The following is a 16,128-nucleotide window of genomic DNA, read 5'->3' as shown; positions in this document are numbered from 1 at the left end:
TCCGAACCAAGTCCTTGGGGCTTAGGGAGATGGCCTTGCTCACTGGTGTGAGGAAGTGCATAGGGTTGTGAAGGGAACTGCCGTGAGGTGGCTGCGTGCTGACATTGCACTTCGCTGGGAAGCCTTCTTTGGTAGTGGAAGACACCTGCCCACCCAGGGCCAGGTAGGTCTCACAGGTACCATGTCTTTGCCCTTACTGGTGGATGTCACTCACAATGTGGATGTGGATGAGGCCTCAATGAGGTTTTTAAAAGAAAACCACCACTGGGAGGAAGGGCACTGGGGTCTCATCCAGTCTTCCTCTGTCCAGTTGTAACAAATAACCAGGAATCCAAGGTCTTGTCACCATACAGCAAAGATGGCAGCCTGACCAAACCCACTGACCTGTTTTATTTGGGTCACCCAGTGATTCTTCACAGAATGTGTTATTAGGTGTCATACTTTAAATATGGGACATTTCCAATTCTTGACTTTTCTTTAAAAATCTGATTTGGCAATGCTAAGCAGGTCTTGGAGTGGCAGCACCTTCCCAGACCTGGTAGGTAGAGGCCCAGGTACTCTTGGGCTCACCCCCTCCTGGCCAGATCTCAGCCCCAGGGGTCATTTAGGGTTGCACCCCTGGCTGTACACAGAACACATTTACATAGCCTTAGGGACAGGTATTTTTCCCATGAACCCGTGGGTGTCCACAAGGCCCATCCTGGATAGGAGCTAGACCTAGGTTGCATGGGGAAGTTGGGGTACTTAGGGGCTTCACAGTGATACCCAAGAAACCACATATACCCCAGGCTTCCCACTTCAGCTGCAGTGAAGGTGCTCCCAGACACTCCCACAGATGTGGTCTTGCAGAGAGCAGTGAGGCTTCTAAGGCTCCACCAGCCTCAGACTTTCAGGGCAGCTGGGCCTGGGAATAGTTAGGCTTTGTCACAGAACAGCAGAAGACAGGTAGCCAGCCATAAAACCCGAACTTTCGCCCCAGAGTGCCCCTCCACCCCAAATATCCCACCTACGTGCCTCAGCAAAAAGCCCTTGTGAATTCCAGCATTGTTTATTGTACACACAACATGGGGTAAGAGACACGTGCTGCTGCCCCATTTCCACAGTTAACAAGGTAAGGCTTGTACACTTGGTAAGAGCAGCTGTTCTTAAACGTGAATTAGGAAGCAACATTCAAAAGTAGGACTGGCATCTCCAAAAAGTAAGATAAATTTTATATCAAAGTTGTGATTAAAAAAATACAAAAGTTAAACCCACAGGCATAGAGGAAAATAGCAATCCTGAGAGCTGTGCTGAAATGTCAGCCTTGAACCTCTCTAAATCCTGTAAGCAAGCAAACCCTCGGGAGGCCAGCAGCCTTTGGGAGAATAGAGGTGAACAGGGAGCCTGCCTGGCTTCCACCCAGGCAAACTGTCATGCCCCTGGCAGTGTGTGTGTCCTGTTCCCCACTGGGCAACACAGGGAAAAGCAGAGGGCACAGGTACTGCGGAGGGGGCGCAGGCAGTATGGGGCAGGGCAAAGCAGGAAATGCCAGCCCGCCTGGCATTTCCCAGCATTGGTGGCTCCCAGGAAATGGTGTTTCCCCCTTGCCTGGGCATTGCTGTGGCCAAGCAGCAGAGTCTGGAGACCGAGCCTTTGGTCACTGCAGACTGGCTACCACTCAGCCCCATGCCCTGTATCCAGTCCTCAGTGTCCAAGGAAGGGAGCTGGTCCCAAAGTCGGAAGAGGGGAAGTAGAATTGGGTCAGGCCTCTGGGGTCAGTGGTTGCCCTTCTGAGCTGGGGCCCAGCACTTAGAAGCCAGGATGAGAGGCAGACAGTGTGGAAGTGATGTCACTGTACAAATAGGCAAGCAGGCAGGCACAGACGATGGAGGGCTGCTAGGACAGCATGGACTGCTGCACAGCCTTCTGCAGTGACTGCCGTGTCACCAGCAGTCGCACCACCTCCTCTGAACGCTTGGTGAGCCGCTTCCGGGCCTGGTCATGTGTGACCATGGTCATGTCCCAGCCGTTCACCTGGCCCAAGGAGAGAACACAGCCCACCTTAACTCCCCACCCTCGTATCTGGAAGCAGAGGACTTTGGGGAGCCTGGGCCACCCAGCAGGTCCCCAAGCTGACATCCCAGGGCTAAGTGACACTAAGCACGACAGCTGAGACACAGGAGAGAAAGCTACCTGCCTCTGGGGGTAAGACCAGCAGGGTGAATCTCTCCCAGCTGGGAAGCATGGGCACCCCCAACCCTACCACGTGCTTCAGACCATCTGGCCCAAACCTTGTCCTCCTTTGGGAGACCTGTTACCTGCATGATCTTGTCCCCAATCTGCAACCCAGCAATTTCAGCAGGGCCTCCTTCAGACACCCGTGTGACGTAAATGCCCTGGAAAGAAGCAGCCCAGGTCAGCCCCTGCGCTCACTGGATTGGTTCCTAATCCACAGAGTAGAACTCAGCATGGGACAATCTCAGCTGTCCTGCTGTCCTTGTCCCTGGCCTCTCCCCAGTGCACACGGCTGGTACAAGCTGTGCCCAGATAGTGGGGGGAGAGCATGGCTGCCTCACAATGTACCAGCCCCTGCTGACAGCCATCTTCTGCTCCTCCTGTGCTCTGACTGAGCAGGACTTCCTAGGGCTGGGAGGCCCACTCCTCACCTGCACCCCTACTTATTCCCATGAGATCATTTCTTGAACCTTCTTTGCATTGTTTCAGAGGGATGATGTCTTCATCATCTATGCAGGACAAGGAAGCAGAGACCCACCATCTCAGGCCTCTGTGCCCCATGGAGAGGTCCCAAGACCCTAGTCTCCCCTCACCTTGTCTGTCTTATCTTCTGAGAAGGGATTCTGGGACGGATCCTGGTCAATTCCGCCTCCAATGCTGAAGCCCAGGATTAAGTTCTCACCTTGACGCAGTTTGTGAATTTCAACTCTTTGCTGGCAAAGAAAAAAGCAAGTTGTGGGGAAGGTGGGTGGGTGGAGAATGAATCTGGTCTGTGTCCCCAGCAGCAACCGCAGACTGCTGGGCCAGCTCAGAGCCATGCCAAGGGGGTGGGGATTGGAACTCAGAAATTGGCTACATTGACCTACCCACATAGCCCTCTCTCTGTCTTCAGCCATTTCCCTCATTGTTTGTTTTGTTTGCTTGTTTTTGAGACAGAGTCTCACTATGTTGCCCTTGGTAGAGTGCTGTGGTGTTACAGCTCACAGCAACCTCCAACTCTTGGGCTTAAGCAATTCTCTTGCCTCAGCCTCCCAGGTAGCTAGACTACAGGCACCCACCACAATGCCCAGCTATTTTTTTGTTGCAGTTGTTTAGCTGGTCAGGGCCGGGCTCAAACCTTCCACCCTTGGTGTATGTGGCTGGTGCCATAACCACTGTGCTACAGGCACTGAGCCCCCTCTACTGTCCCTCCCCCCCATATCATTTTAGTTTCAAGCACCAGCCTTAAGTCAACATGTGCTTTAAGCCCCTCCTGGCCCAAGAACCAGGGTGCTATGGTTTCCAAGGATAAGAGGCCCAGTTCCCAGGGGGTGTCCACACAGAACAAGGAGGGTCAGGCCTGCAAAGCAGGCACCTTGCTGGGGCAGCTCAGATTGCTGAGCTAGCCCTGTCAAGGGCGAGACAGGAGGCACTCAGGAAAAACAGATCAAATTTATGCAGAAAAGAGAGAATAGGCTTGCTGGCCAAAGGAACAAGAGCAAAGGCTTAAAGGCGCTGTGGATTTGTGTTTGTGAGACCAAAGTGTACAGTGCAGGATGCAGAACTGAGAAGTGAAATAAGGTTGAACGTGTGAGGATGGGAATTGATCAAGAAGGCTGTGGGATGTAGGCCCATGAGACTGGTCCTAGAAGAGAAGGTGTATGGGAGGGAATGGAAGGTCCCCCTTAGCCCCAAGCCCTGTTCTTGTGCAGTGTAGGAGACAGGAATGTTCTAGGGATCTCCCACCATGCTCTGGGTCTATGGTCCCAGCTGTGCCTGGCTCCTTTCAAAGCTCTCAGCAAGCACCCACCCATCACCAGATACTGGGAGTCAGACCTCATGACTCCAAAAGTTGAGAGTTTTAGCAGGAATAGGGGAGAAAAAAGCAAAAGGTAACTTGATCTAGACCCGAAGAGCCTTCACAAAGAAGGGATCTTTTGCTCCAGGCCTTGAGGAGATGACAAGTAGCATGGCCACCTGACCTAGAGTCCTCAGGACTCGGGGAGTAGGGCAGGGCATGGCTACCACTGAAGTAGTTGGTAGGGGAACCAACATCTCCCAGAGGTGGGATTATGGAGACCAGGGGACATGAGCCACTTGGAAATTACAGTCAGCAGACTTGGGGACTGCTCTTAGAAAAGGAGTACTTGGTCACCTGGCCTGGCTGGACACACCATCTCTCAGATGGGGACCCAGGAGGAGGAGGCGCAGGTTGAGCTGGAGTGCCTGGAGCCATACAGGTGGGTGTCCAGATAGATCTATGGAGCCAAAGTTCAGAGGAGTGGCCAAAATGGTAATTACATGGGAGAGGGCAGGGACTGTGGAGGAATCCTCCCCACCCCATCCCCAATCCAAGACAAGAGGGAGGAGCTTGACCCTACCACTGTTCCTGGTGTTAGAAGAATTGGGGGACCTTGGTCCTAAAGCTTTGAGGAAGGCCCTGTGACCAGCCAAGGCAGGAGGGTGAGGAGCAGGAGGTATGATCTCTGAGGCCCACTGCACCTGGATCCTCATGCCCAAAAGTGTGAGTTCTTCCAGGCCTGCTCCACCTCTGCCAAAACTTAACTGTGCACCCACCCCCATAGTAAGTACAGGCCCTTGGGCTAAGAGACAGGGCCCAGTCCTGAATTTCTACATAAGGTTAGGCAGCAAGGTGACTCCCTGCGGCTTACCCTCTTTTAACAAACTTGGCCCCCCCTCTCTCAGGCAGCTAGGGATCTAGAAAAGTCAGGCTGGTGCAGACAGGGTGACGCCTAGCTGTCCGCAGGTCCTGCAATGTTTCCTAGGGTCTGAGCTTGTCTTCTAAGCTCACCCTCATGTGTCACCTTTATCAGTGGCTTCTCTGCCTCCACCCATCTTGGAGCACTCCAACACACCCATCTGAGAAACCACAGCCAGTCTTTAATGCTTCAGGGCTGGGACTTTCACTTTACTCCTTACAAGCCCAGCAGGCACATTTTCCCCCGGGTTGGGAGACCTGGGTCTTCCCTGAGGGCTTCCTATAATTGGCTGGACTTTTCTTTGGGATCGTTTCCCCACCTGTACCATGGGGTTGGTCTCCAGGCCCCATACAACTATGACACTAGCATCTGGGTCCAAACTCCCAGGCTCCTTCTTCCCTTATCCTAATCTAGTAGCACGCAGCACCCAGACTAGTCAAGGGAGAGGCCAGGGCCCTAGACTGACTCCAATGGGTCTCCTCAAGCTTCAAGTGCCAAGCGGGAACCTGAACTTTGTCTCAAGGGCTAGGGGATCCAGGAAAAGTTTGGAGAGGAATGGAACCAGTTGTTCGAGCATTCTGTCTGGGCTGGGCGGCGAGCGGGTCCGAGGAGCAAGGTTGGACGGGAAGAGGAGAGGGGCTGCTGTGGCAGGTTTGGGCCAGCTCCACCCCCAAACTCCCTCCTCTGGGCAGCGGCGCCGGCTGGAGCGGAGGAAGCATTTCCTCATTCCAAAGGCTGCGACTCATGAACTTCGGGCCGGCGCCCGCCCTCCCCCCGCACCCCGCCCCGTGGTTGCCCAGCTGGGAACAAGGAGGCCTGAGAAGGGAGCGCTTAACCGGATTCCCACAGATGCCTTTTCTCCTTCGTCCTCCCCACCCCAGTCTGCTGAAAGGAGTCCACTCCGGCGACGTCCAAGGTCTCGGGAGGCTCTCGGGTCCCAGCCACCTGCTACGAGACTGGGGGAGAATGCAGCCCCGCTCCGACAGAGGCCGCCGGACTGCAGGAGCCCGGGTTCGATGCTTTGTCAGCCAGTTAAGGGTGTCAGTTTGCCGCTCTGCGAAGTGGGAGCAAGACAAGAAGAGGAGCCATCACGAGCGCACTCACCACCACTGCGGTGACCGGCTGGCCTGGGACGTAGGACATCTCGACCCCAGTCTGGCAACCAAGTACCCCACGGTGAAGCCGACAGTGAGTCCCGGCGGCCGCGCCCTCTCTGGTTAACAAAGGCAGCCGGGCGCGGCCCCTCCCTTCATGAATAGTTAGCGAACGTTCAACCAATCACCGGCCGGAGCGATGTTCTGCTTTCGGAAATCCCAGTGCGTGCGTAGAAAAGCCGGGAGAGAACGGCCGGTGCCCGCGGCGCAGGCGCGAGGGGGCAGGGCGAGATCTGGGCGCAAGCGCAGACTGAGCCTTCCCGGCAGCCCTCAGAGCAAGATGGCGCCGCGCGAATCTGTACCCTGGCTTGTGTGAGAGAAGGCTTAAGTGACAGTGACCGCCGCCGTGTTCCAGGTAACTGGGCAGATCTGGCCAGGGAATGTAGACGTGTTGCTGCCCCCTGGCCGGCCTGAGCCTTCAGCCTTCCAGGCGTCTTTGGAAGGTCTGAAGCCCGGGAGTGGTGCCAGGTCGCGGAAACTCCAGGGGGAGGGGGCAACGTGAACCCAACTCGCCACGCTTCGGGCGCCACTTGTAACTTGGTTTTCTCCGCAGCTCCGCGATAAAACGAGAAGCCGAGCCCCGGCGGGTGCGATGGCAACGGTGGTGGCCAAGCGTGAAGGGCCGCCGTTCATCAGTGAGGCAGCCGTGCGGGGCAACGCCGCTGTCCTGGATTACTGCCGGACCTCAGTGTCAGCGCTGTCGGGGGCCACCGCCGGCATCCTTGGCCTCACCGGCCTCTACGGCTTCATCTTCTACCTGCTTGCCTCCGTTCTGCTCTCCCTGCTCCTGATTCTTAAGGCGGGAAGGAGGTGGAACAAATATTTTAAGTCACGAAGACCTCTCTTTACAGGAGGCCTCATCGGCGGTCTCTTCACCTACGTCCTGTTCTGGACCTTCCTCTATGGCATGGTGCACGTCTACTGAAATGGGGGCAGGGGTGACTTTTTTAAAAAAACAGATTGGGAGGACTGTTGCCAGCAATTAACACCGTGTAGACTTACTTAGTTTTTAAATTGTCGAATACGCTGCCTGTTCTGTAATGTTATAAATAATTTATATCTGAAGACGGAGAGCCTGTATCTTCAGATTAAATGAAGCGTGAGACACTTTGTGGAGTTCTTTCCTACCTTAACACATGATTTGTGGTTCGTGCAAAATCGCCCAGATTTGGCTCCTGGAGAACAGGGACTAGGCCGTAGCCTTCTGTTATTTCTTTGCATTTCCACATAAACAACCCAGAGAGGGACCACAGTGCGTATAAAGAAGAGAATTTATTGTTAACATTATAAGAACTAATAATAGCTAATACTTACTATTGAGTGCTCCCTATATGTCAGGTATTGTGCCTTATACTTTTTTATACCAGTTATCTCACTTAATTCTAGCAATAACTTTATAGAGTAAATGTTAGTCATTCCCTGTTAATGAGGAACCTTATACTGAGAGAAGTTAAAAACCTCTGCCAGAGGAGGCACAGCTAGGAAGCGACAGCCAGGATTCAAATGCAGGTCAGGTCTTTTTATATGCTCTTGCTGTATCTGCTGTGTGTACCTTTTCAAAGGCCAGCATTTCCTCCCACTAACCACTACCAGGTATGAATAGTGTCATTTTCATTTCATCTAGTCACAGTAGCAGTCTTTTCCATTAAAAAAATAAATAGTTCAAGCCCTTTTTTTAAAAAAAAGAACATGTCCAGTGAAGATTAAACAGGCCATAATGCTAAACTCTGGGCTACTTTCAATCTGTCCTTTCTTGTCAAGAGGATTATCTTGAATAACATGAGTATGTTTAATTGAAAAATACTGCGTTTAGAGTATAGTAATGAACATGTTCATGCACTCTGTAGTCTGAGAGGCCAGCATTACCTAATTTCACATATATCTAAATTATGGTAAATGCTATGAAAAGAATATATAGGAGCCCAAAGCCTATGTAGTAGCCTGGGATGGGAGGGGGCAGTCTAGGAAGTCTATGAGGAAATAACATCTGAGATCACAAGGTCAGCTGAATAGCACAGCCAAGTGTCAGGAAGGAGATACTTGCAGGCAAAACATGTGTGAAAGCCATTGGACAAGACGGAGGGTAGCCTGTGTCTGGAGAGTGAGAAAAGCTACAAGGTAGGACTAAGCCCAATTGTGGATGGCGGTATTGGGAAATTGGGGGAAGTCTTTGGAAGTTTTTAGTCAGGAGTGATGCAAATCAGTGCCTGTAGCACAGTGGTTACAGCACCAGCCACATGCACCAAGGCTGGGGGGTTTGAGCCTGGCCCAGGCCAGCTAAACAATAATGACAACTGTAAGAAGAAAATAGCTGGGCATTGTGGCAGGAACCTGTAGTCCTGGCTACTTGGGAGGCTGAGGCAAGAGAATCACCTAAGCCCAAGAGTTGGAGGTTGCTGTGAGCTGTGACGCCACGGCACTCTGCTCAGGGCACTGTCTCAAAAAAAAAAAAAAAAAAATCAGTAAGGGAATCTGAGAGCTTGAATCCAAGTTCCCTTCTCTTTTACAGACCTTAGGTAGCTCATAGCCAATAGCGGAGATGGATCTGGGATCTAAACTTCCTGAATTCCATGTTGGGTTCAGGACCATATGCATGTGCACAAAGCTAAGAAGCAGCTAAAACCACAGCTTTGCCTTCATCTCCCAATGAGACTTCTACCTACCACTAAAGATCCTCACAGTCATGGTTTGCACACCTCAGTCATCTTGGAGCTTTCTCTGAGTGGGAAAGGAGGGCCTCATTCTTTTTTTTATTTGTTTTTTTGAGAGAGTCTCAAGCTGTCGCCCTGGGTAGAGTGCTGTAGCATCACAGCTCACAGCAACTTCCAACTCTTGGGCTTAAGGGATTCTCTTGCCTCAGCCTCCCAAGCAGCTGGGACTACAGGTGCCCGCCATGTTGTAACCCAGCCCTCTTTCCCCTACCCACTCCTGTTCCCCAGCCCTCACCTGTTCCCCCCCTCCCGCCCTTTCCAGCCCATTTCCCTCCTCCCTTCTCCCCCCAGAGTCGATTCCAGGAACAAGGCAAGTCCCTCCTCCCCCCAGGGTGGCCGAGAACACATTCCCAGGCCCCCTTCTTCCTCCTAGGGTTGCCAAGAACAAGCTTCAGGTACAAGGAAAAAAAGTCCCAAGTTTCACAAAACCCCAAAGTTCTCAGTAGATGAACAATGGTGGAAAACTCACTGAGACTTGATTAATTACTGTTGTATAACCATAACCATTGTGATATGAAATGTGTCCATTGTCAACTGAAACTATTAATTATTGTTCCATTGCTGTATCTCTGACTACCTGAGTTGTAACCCCCCTTAACCAGCCACGTTTCACTTCAGTAATATGCTTACACAAAGCCTATAAAAGGTAACTCACACTCTCACTGGGTGCTGACTGTCTCTCAGAGCAGCAGCCCCTGCAGCAGGTAAAATACCAATTAATTAACCTAAGTAGGGGTCTGAGTCTTTTTCCAGGTCCCCTAAGTTATTTCAGCCACAACACCGGCTTTTTTTTTTTCCTTTGGTTGTAGTTGTCATTGTTTGGCAGGCCTGGGCTGGATTTGTACCTGCCAGCTCTGGTGTATGTGGCTGGTACCTTAGTCACTGAGCTACAGGCACTGAGCCAAGGGCTCATTCTTGATGCTGAGTTAGGAAGCAGAGGGGTTGGTCCTACTGGTAGGAAAGGAGGAAAAGGGTAAGTGAGCCGATTTACTTGACCATTTCCTTATTATTGAGCAGTAAGTTTGTTTGAGGCCTTCACTATTATAAAAATACTGCAGTGAATGTCTTCATGTTTATATTGTTTTGAGGGAATTCAATAAGCTTCTAGGGCAGAGGATAAAAACTTGATTCTAAATGCCTTCCAAGTTTCATCAAATTACATTCATTGAAAAGTTCCAGCTTTATTTTAAAGTCTTCCTAGCCTTTTATTTTTTTTTAATGTTGCTCATTTAAAGAGTTTCCTTGCTTTCACTTGAATTTCTTTGCAAGATAACAAGGAACATAATATATTGCTTGCTAATTGTGTCTGCCTCTTTTGGTCTCACCTTCTCTTTGCATTTTCCCCTAAAACACAGGGTAACTATAAAGACCTGAAGGGGAAAAAAAATCAGGACATGTTTGAAATTGACACCTTTTATTGTTTTATAACCAAATAAGTGTCAGAGAACACATATATTGGGCAGGTCCCAGAAAGTGCCATCTTCTCTCCCTTTAATTCTGTGTACTGGCCTAAGGAGAAACAGCTTACAGAAAGCTGTTGAGTTCCTGGATCCACTGGTTAGAGTGTACCCTGAGGAAAGTTGTGTCACTGGTAGGAGGAGGTGAATTGGAACCAAGTGGAATCCTTTTCCAGAAATGTAAGATGCTATGCCGGCTCGGCGCCCTAGCATAGTGGTTACAGTGGCAGCCACATACACCAAGGCTCTAGGGTTGCAACTCAACCTGAGCCAGCTAAACAATAATGACAACTGTAACAAAAAAAAAACAGCCAGGCAATGTGGTGGGTACCTGTAGTTCCAGCTACTCAGGAGTCTGAGGCCAGAGAATTGCTTAAGCCCAAAAGTTTGAGGTTGCTTTGAGCTGTGACACCACAGCACTCCACCAAGGGCAACATAGTGAGACTGTGTCTCAAAAAAAAAAAAGATGCTACCCCAAACGGGGTGATTTAGGAACACTTTTTTTTTTAAGACAGAGCCTCAGTCACCCTGGTTAGAGTGCCGTTGCCATCAGCTCACAGCACCTCCAATTCATGGGCTCAAGAGATCCTCTTGCATAAGTTTTTCTAGAAACGTGGGGAGGGAGGGTCTTGCTTTTGCTCAGGCTGGTCTTGAACATGGGAGCTCAAGCAATTCACCCGCCTCAGCCTCCCAGCGTGCTAGGACTACAGCTGTGAGCCACCTGCCCGGCTGATTTAGGAACTTTTTTTTTTTTTGAGACAGAGTCTCACTATGTTGCCCTCTACCCTCCGTAGAGTGCCATGGCGTCACATCTCACAGCAACCTCAAACTCTTGGGCTCTTGGGCTCAAGCAATTGTCTTGTCTCAGCCTCCCAAGTAGTTGGGACTACAGGTGCCCGCCACAACACCCGGCTTTTTGTTGTCATTGTTTTTAGCAGGCCCAGGCCAGGTTCAAACCCACAAGCCCCAGTGTATGTGGCTGGTGCCCCAACCACTGAGCATGAGCATCAAGCCAGATTTAGGAACTCTTAAGAAGCACTGTAGTCCTTAGCTGAGGTGCTCAAAGACACCTGGAGGAAGTCACGTGCCCCTTCTACACTTGGTTCCCCAGTGGAGCAACCGGCCACTGAGGAAGAACTGATGAGTGGCAGGGGCCAAGTCACTGGCACAACTAGTCAACCCCAATGACGCTAACCTCAGGAGGAGGGGGTACTTTGGTTTTTTATGCCTGGTCCTCATGATGTCACATAAATAGCACCCAGTGTCCCACTGGCTGGCATCATGGTACTCCCAAAGCCACGAGATAGCTGAATACTAGGTAGACCAGTTTAGGCTAGGGCAATTCATGTGATCCCAAATTATCAGAACGGAAAGGAGTTTTTTGGGGGGGGGGGGTTTGTTTGTTTGTTTTCGCAGTTTTTGGCCAGGGCCGGGTTTGAACCCACCAGCTCTGGTATATGGGGCCGGTGCCCTACTCCCTTGAGCCACAGGCGCCACCTGGAAAGGAATTCTTGAGAGGCTATAGTCTCATCTTTGTAATAAGGCAACCATTGTCTAGTGAGAAAAGGGTTTTCCCAAATTTGAAAAGAGCTCAAGTTCCTGGTTCACTTTTCCCCAATTAAAAGCCATTTTCTATAAGATTGATGATGATAATGCTGAAAAAAAGCTGGGGAGGGGAGGGCTGGCAGACAGCAAGGGAACTTTGGTGGACTGTGCAACAGCATCCAGAAGCTGTGATGGGATCACTGGCTTTTCTGAGCCTAGGACCCTTGATGTCAGTAGGGAGGCCATCGGGATGAATGAATCCTCTAAGGAAGTAAATTTTATTTTTTATTTATTTATTTTGTAGAGACAGAGTCTCACTTTATCACCCTCAGTAGAGTGCCATGGCATCACACAGCTTCACAGCAACCTCCAACTCCTGGGCTTAGGCAATTATCTGCCTCAGCCTCCAGAGTAGCTGGGACTACAGGTGCCCGCCCACCCGGCTATTTTGTTGTTGTTGTTGTTGCTGCTGCAGTTTGGCTGGGGCCAGGGTGAACCCTCCACCCTCAGTATATTGGGCTGGCTCCCTACCCACTGAGCATAGGCACCGCCCAGGAAGTAAATTTTAATGGAGCAATCCTACAACTAAAGTCAACTTGATTACAAAGAAGCCTCACAGAGCCCACTCCAGTCTGCAGACCTCATCCAGTTCCTCAGTTGCTCCTTCCCCTGTCAAAGTGTGAATGTGGTTCCTTCACCTAGAATGCTTCCCTGCCTCCTAAGTCAGGCTGCCTTTGCCTTTCCAATTCAGATACATCATACATTACAGCCTTGGGGAAAGCTCTGGCTGTTTCTGGTTGAACTCTGAAACAGCCTATTGAGTCTCTGATGATTAAGGTTTAACTCCCTCTGGCTCGACGCCTATAGCATAGTGGTTACAGGTGCCAGCCACATACACCGAGGGCAGAGGGTTCGAACCTGGCCCGGGCCAGCTAAAACAATGACAACTGCAACAACAACAACAAAAAATAGCCGGGCATTGTGGCGGGTGCCTGTAGTCCCAGCTACTGGGGAGGCTGAGGCAAGAGAATCACTTAAGCCCAAGAGTTTGAGGTTGCTGTGAGTTGTAACGGCATGGCACTCTACGGAGGGCAACATAGTGAGACTCTGTCTCAAAAAAAAAAAGGGGGGGGGGGTTTAATTCCCCTCTAGACTGAAGTGCCTAAGGGCAGGGATCACATCTGAGTTGCTCACCACTGTATCACTAGCATTTAGTCCAACATTTGCCATACCAGAGGTACTCAATAAATATTTACTGAATTAATAACTGTAGGAAGAAATTTTCATTCCAGTATAAAACAAACAGTGCAACCAGGTTATATGGGCTCCACTGACACATTTCAAAATCCAGTTGGAAGAATCAGGCCAATCCCCAACCAGCCATGACCCCTGCCTTTTTGTTTCCTCCAAAACATGCTAGATCATAAATAAAAGAGTTTGTTTTAGCGAAGATGTGAAACACCTAAATGGATAACAAAGAATTTTCACTTGCTATTTAGAGAGCAGGTTGGATTTGTTGATGGGTTCCCAGAAAACTGGAGGTGAGGGAGTCACTTGCTCCAGAAGGGCTCCTATCCTGGGGACCATGTCCCTCTGCTCCAGCGGCAGCCTCATCAGAGACCTGCCAAGACCTTGCCAGAAACCCTCTCTAAAGGCCTCAGTGGAAGGATGCTCACACCCCTTTCTGTGTGCAGGGAGCCGCCCAAACAGCACCTGGGATTGGCTTGAGGCCTTTTCTGCCAGGCAGTTCATCACAACAGTAGGTGAGGAGCTCTAGGTGTCCCAACCTTGGGTCTATATGAGGATGACCCAGATACAGTGGGATAAGGAGAAAAGCTCTGGCCGCCTCTCCATGCCCAATATTGAAGTGTATTTTGTACAGGCAGACTGTCTTACATGCGGGCATCAGGAAAGTTCATTGCCTGGACGAGTGTGCAAGTAACTGAGTGGATTCTCAGCAAAATAAGGGAGCCTCTTGGCACTGAAAACACTGGTGGCCTCCAGAGAACAGAGGTGAGAGGGCCACTTTTCACTATTCTTTTGCACTTTTTTTTTTTGAGAGAGTCTCACTTTGTCACCCTTGGTAGAGTGCTGTGGCGTCACATGGCTCACAGCAACTTCCAACTCCTGGGCTTAGGCGATTCTCTTGCCTCAGCCTCCCGAGTAGCTGGGACTACAGGTGTCTGCCACAACGCCTGGCTATTTTTTTGTTGCAGTTTGCCTGGGGCCAGGTTTGAACCCTTTACCCTTGGCATATGGGGCCAGCACCCTACCCACTGAGCCACAGGTGCTGCCCTCTTTTGCACCTTTTAAATCATACGCGTGTAAGTATTACCTAGTCAAACTATTTTAATTTAAATCAATTAATGGTGCTTTCAGGATGGGAGAGAAATCCTCTTGATCTCAAGGTAGGGTGGGTAAGTCTGACCTAGAAATTGGCTCCATCCACCAAAGCTGGCCTTTTTTCCTTCAGGGTTTTTCAAATGTCATTGACCTCAGAACCTTGTTGAAATGCAGGTTCTGATTTAGTAAGATGAGGGAGAGGCCTGAGACTTTGCATTTCCGACAGGCTCCCAGATGACATTGAGGCTGCTGGTCCTTGGATCTCACTTTGAATAGCAAGGTACAGGTTCTGCATGGGCATGGAGTGGGGAGGTAGGCACAGGGTGGGGGGAGCTAACAACCGTTTACATCCACTGTGTGAGCACCATCTGTTATCTCTTTAGCACTTCAGACCAGGCCTCTGAAAGGAAGGGAGCCCAGCAGGGATATCCAGCCGCACAACAGCAAGCGACAAACTACACAGCCCGATGCAGTACCCAGATGGGCAAGTGGATATTCCCAGAGCTTCCCAATACAGGGCATCAAAATGGAGGCTGCCCTGCCTTCCCTTCCCCATATTACCTAGAAGCCCTTACAGTTGGCCTCTCCCCTTAAGAGCCAGCTGCCTCCTAGCTGGCCCAGTCCTATCCTGTTGTCTCCTTGGCCTCCTTTAAATTTTATTCTTGGGGGCAGAGCCAAATGTCCCCTTGGGTATTGTCTAAAGACTTTCTCCAAGCAGCCATCATTACCTTGGGGATTTGTGTTCAGCTAGAGGCAGGCCAGCATGGCTGGGCCTGGCTGTGATGTCTCTGTTGGCTTTGGAGGAGTGACACACGTGCCCCTCCTCCTGAGAGTGGGTCAGCATCTCATTTCAGCATCTCTTGGATAGGGCCTGGCACAGAGCATGCACAGATAAATGTTTACCACATGTGTGAATGAATAAATGTCCAACCAGGTTCCCAGAGAAGATCAAAGCACTCTAGTTGCACTCAGGCCCCTGGCCTACCCCCTTCCCTGGGTGCCTGCTCCAGGGCCTCCTCTTCCAGATCTGAGCCACTCTGGCCATTGGGCGGCTCTCCTTCCTTATGTGACAAAAAGCCTATAGTAAGATCCCATAGAGCAGGAGAGACATCTGTGCCTGGAAGCCCCTGTCTCCCACAGGCATGAAGACTCTACTTCCTGGTCCAGAGCTGTGGGCAGTACAGGCCCCATCTTCACCAAATCAGTCTGCAGCCAAGGGCTCTGGTTACGTATCCTTGACCTGCAGGGTCTGCAGCTGCTGCTCATTCACCTTTGTATTCCCCAGGCAGCCAGACCTGTGTGGGGTGGAAAGGGCACACATAGGGTAGAGAGGGCTGTAGGGAGCCGTTGAGACAGAGAGGGGCCTTCTATCAGGGTCCCTACTGCAGCCCAAATCGAGGCAGATGCTCAGGCAGAGGCCTCTGGAATCATTCCACCAATGAGCAATAGTGACTGCATGGCAACCACAGCCTAGGCCTGCGTGACTGAGCAGAGATAAGCAAGGTGGCCAGGCTTTCCCCTTCAGGGAGTGGAGTTCCGGTGGGTGTCCAAGAAGGGGCAGTCAGCTCAGGGAGCACTGGAGGGCTGCTGGGCTCTGGGCCTGCCCCATCAAGATCTCCCCCACTTCCTCAGCCCACTGCTGCAGCCCTCAGCCTGTTTCTCTCCTCTCTCCTTCCCTGCCCATGCCCAGCTCCCAGCTGGAGGCTGCCACTCCCTGAGTAAGCAAGGCAGGAAAATTGGGGCCAGAGGAAAGGCTAGTGAACCCCTGTGATGTGATTTATAAGAGGAGAGTCACAAGACCCTACCCTGACTGGGCAGTTGGGAGCCCTGTGTCAGGGCTGGGAAGGGGGAAAGTGCTTTGCTTTTGCTCAGGTTGGTCTTGAACATGGGAGCTCAAGCAATTCACCTGCCTCGGCCTCTCAGCGTGCTAGGGTAAGGTGACCAGATTTTAACATGGGTAAAGTAGGACAACATTGAGGTGGGGGGGCAGGGGGCCGGGCAGGGC

General features: G+C 51.1%; 2 protein-coding genes across 3 annotated transcripts; one reads left to right on the top strand and one right to left on the bottom strand.

The window, feature by feature from the left end:
- Window positions 1-1,032: 1,032 nt before the first annotated feature.
- Window positions 1,033-6,216, bottom strand: TAX1BP3 (Tax1 binding protein 3). Of its 2 annotated transcripts, none has more exons than XM_003799053.3 (4): window positions 6,018-6,216; window positions 2,808-2,927; window positions 2,298-2,375; window positions 1,033-2,013 (listed from the first exon to the last, which is right to left on the bottom strand). In XM_003799053.3, exons 1-4 carry the CDS (start codon window positions 6,054-6,056, stop codon window positions 1,876-1,878), a joined length of 375 nt encoding a protein of 124 aa, XP_003799101.1. In that variant the 5' UTR covers window positions 6,057-6,216; the 3' UTR covers window positions 1,033-1,875. The 2 variants fall into 2 exon arrangements, with proteins under 2 accessions (XP_003799101.1, XP_012666392.1); XM_012810938.2 differs by lacking the exon at window positions 6,018-6,216 and adding an exon at window positions 4,349-4,934.
- Window positions 6,217-6,326: 110 nt separating this feature from the next.
- Window positions 6,327-7,177, top strand: EMC6 (ER membrane protein complex subunit 6). Its single transcript, XM_012810936.2, has 2 exons — window positions 6,327-6,422; window positions 6,621-7,177. Exon 2 carries the CDS (start codon window positions 6,660-6,662, stop codon window positions 6,990-6,992), a length of 333 nt encoding a protein of 110 aa, XP_012666390.1. The 5' UTR covers window positions 6,327-6,422; window positions 6,621-6,659; the 3' UTR covers window positions 6,993-7,177.
- The last annotated feature ends 8,951 nt before the right edge of the window (window positions 7,178-16,128 follow it).

The sequence above is a fragment of the Otolemur garnettii genome, unplaced genomic scaffold (genome assembly GCF_000181295.1).
Source record: "Otolemur garnettii isolate 467f Iridium unplaced genomic scaffold, OtoGar3 scaffold00145, whole genome shotgun sequence".
Taxonomy (NCBI): Eukaryota; Metazoa; Chordata; class Mammalia; order Primates; family Galagidae; genus Otolemur; species Otolemur garnettii.
Note: the sequence above shows the minus strand (reverse complement) of the source record. Positions and strands in the feature narration are given on the sequence as shown.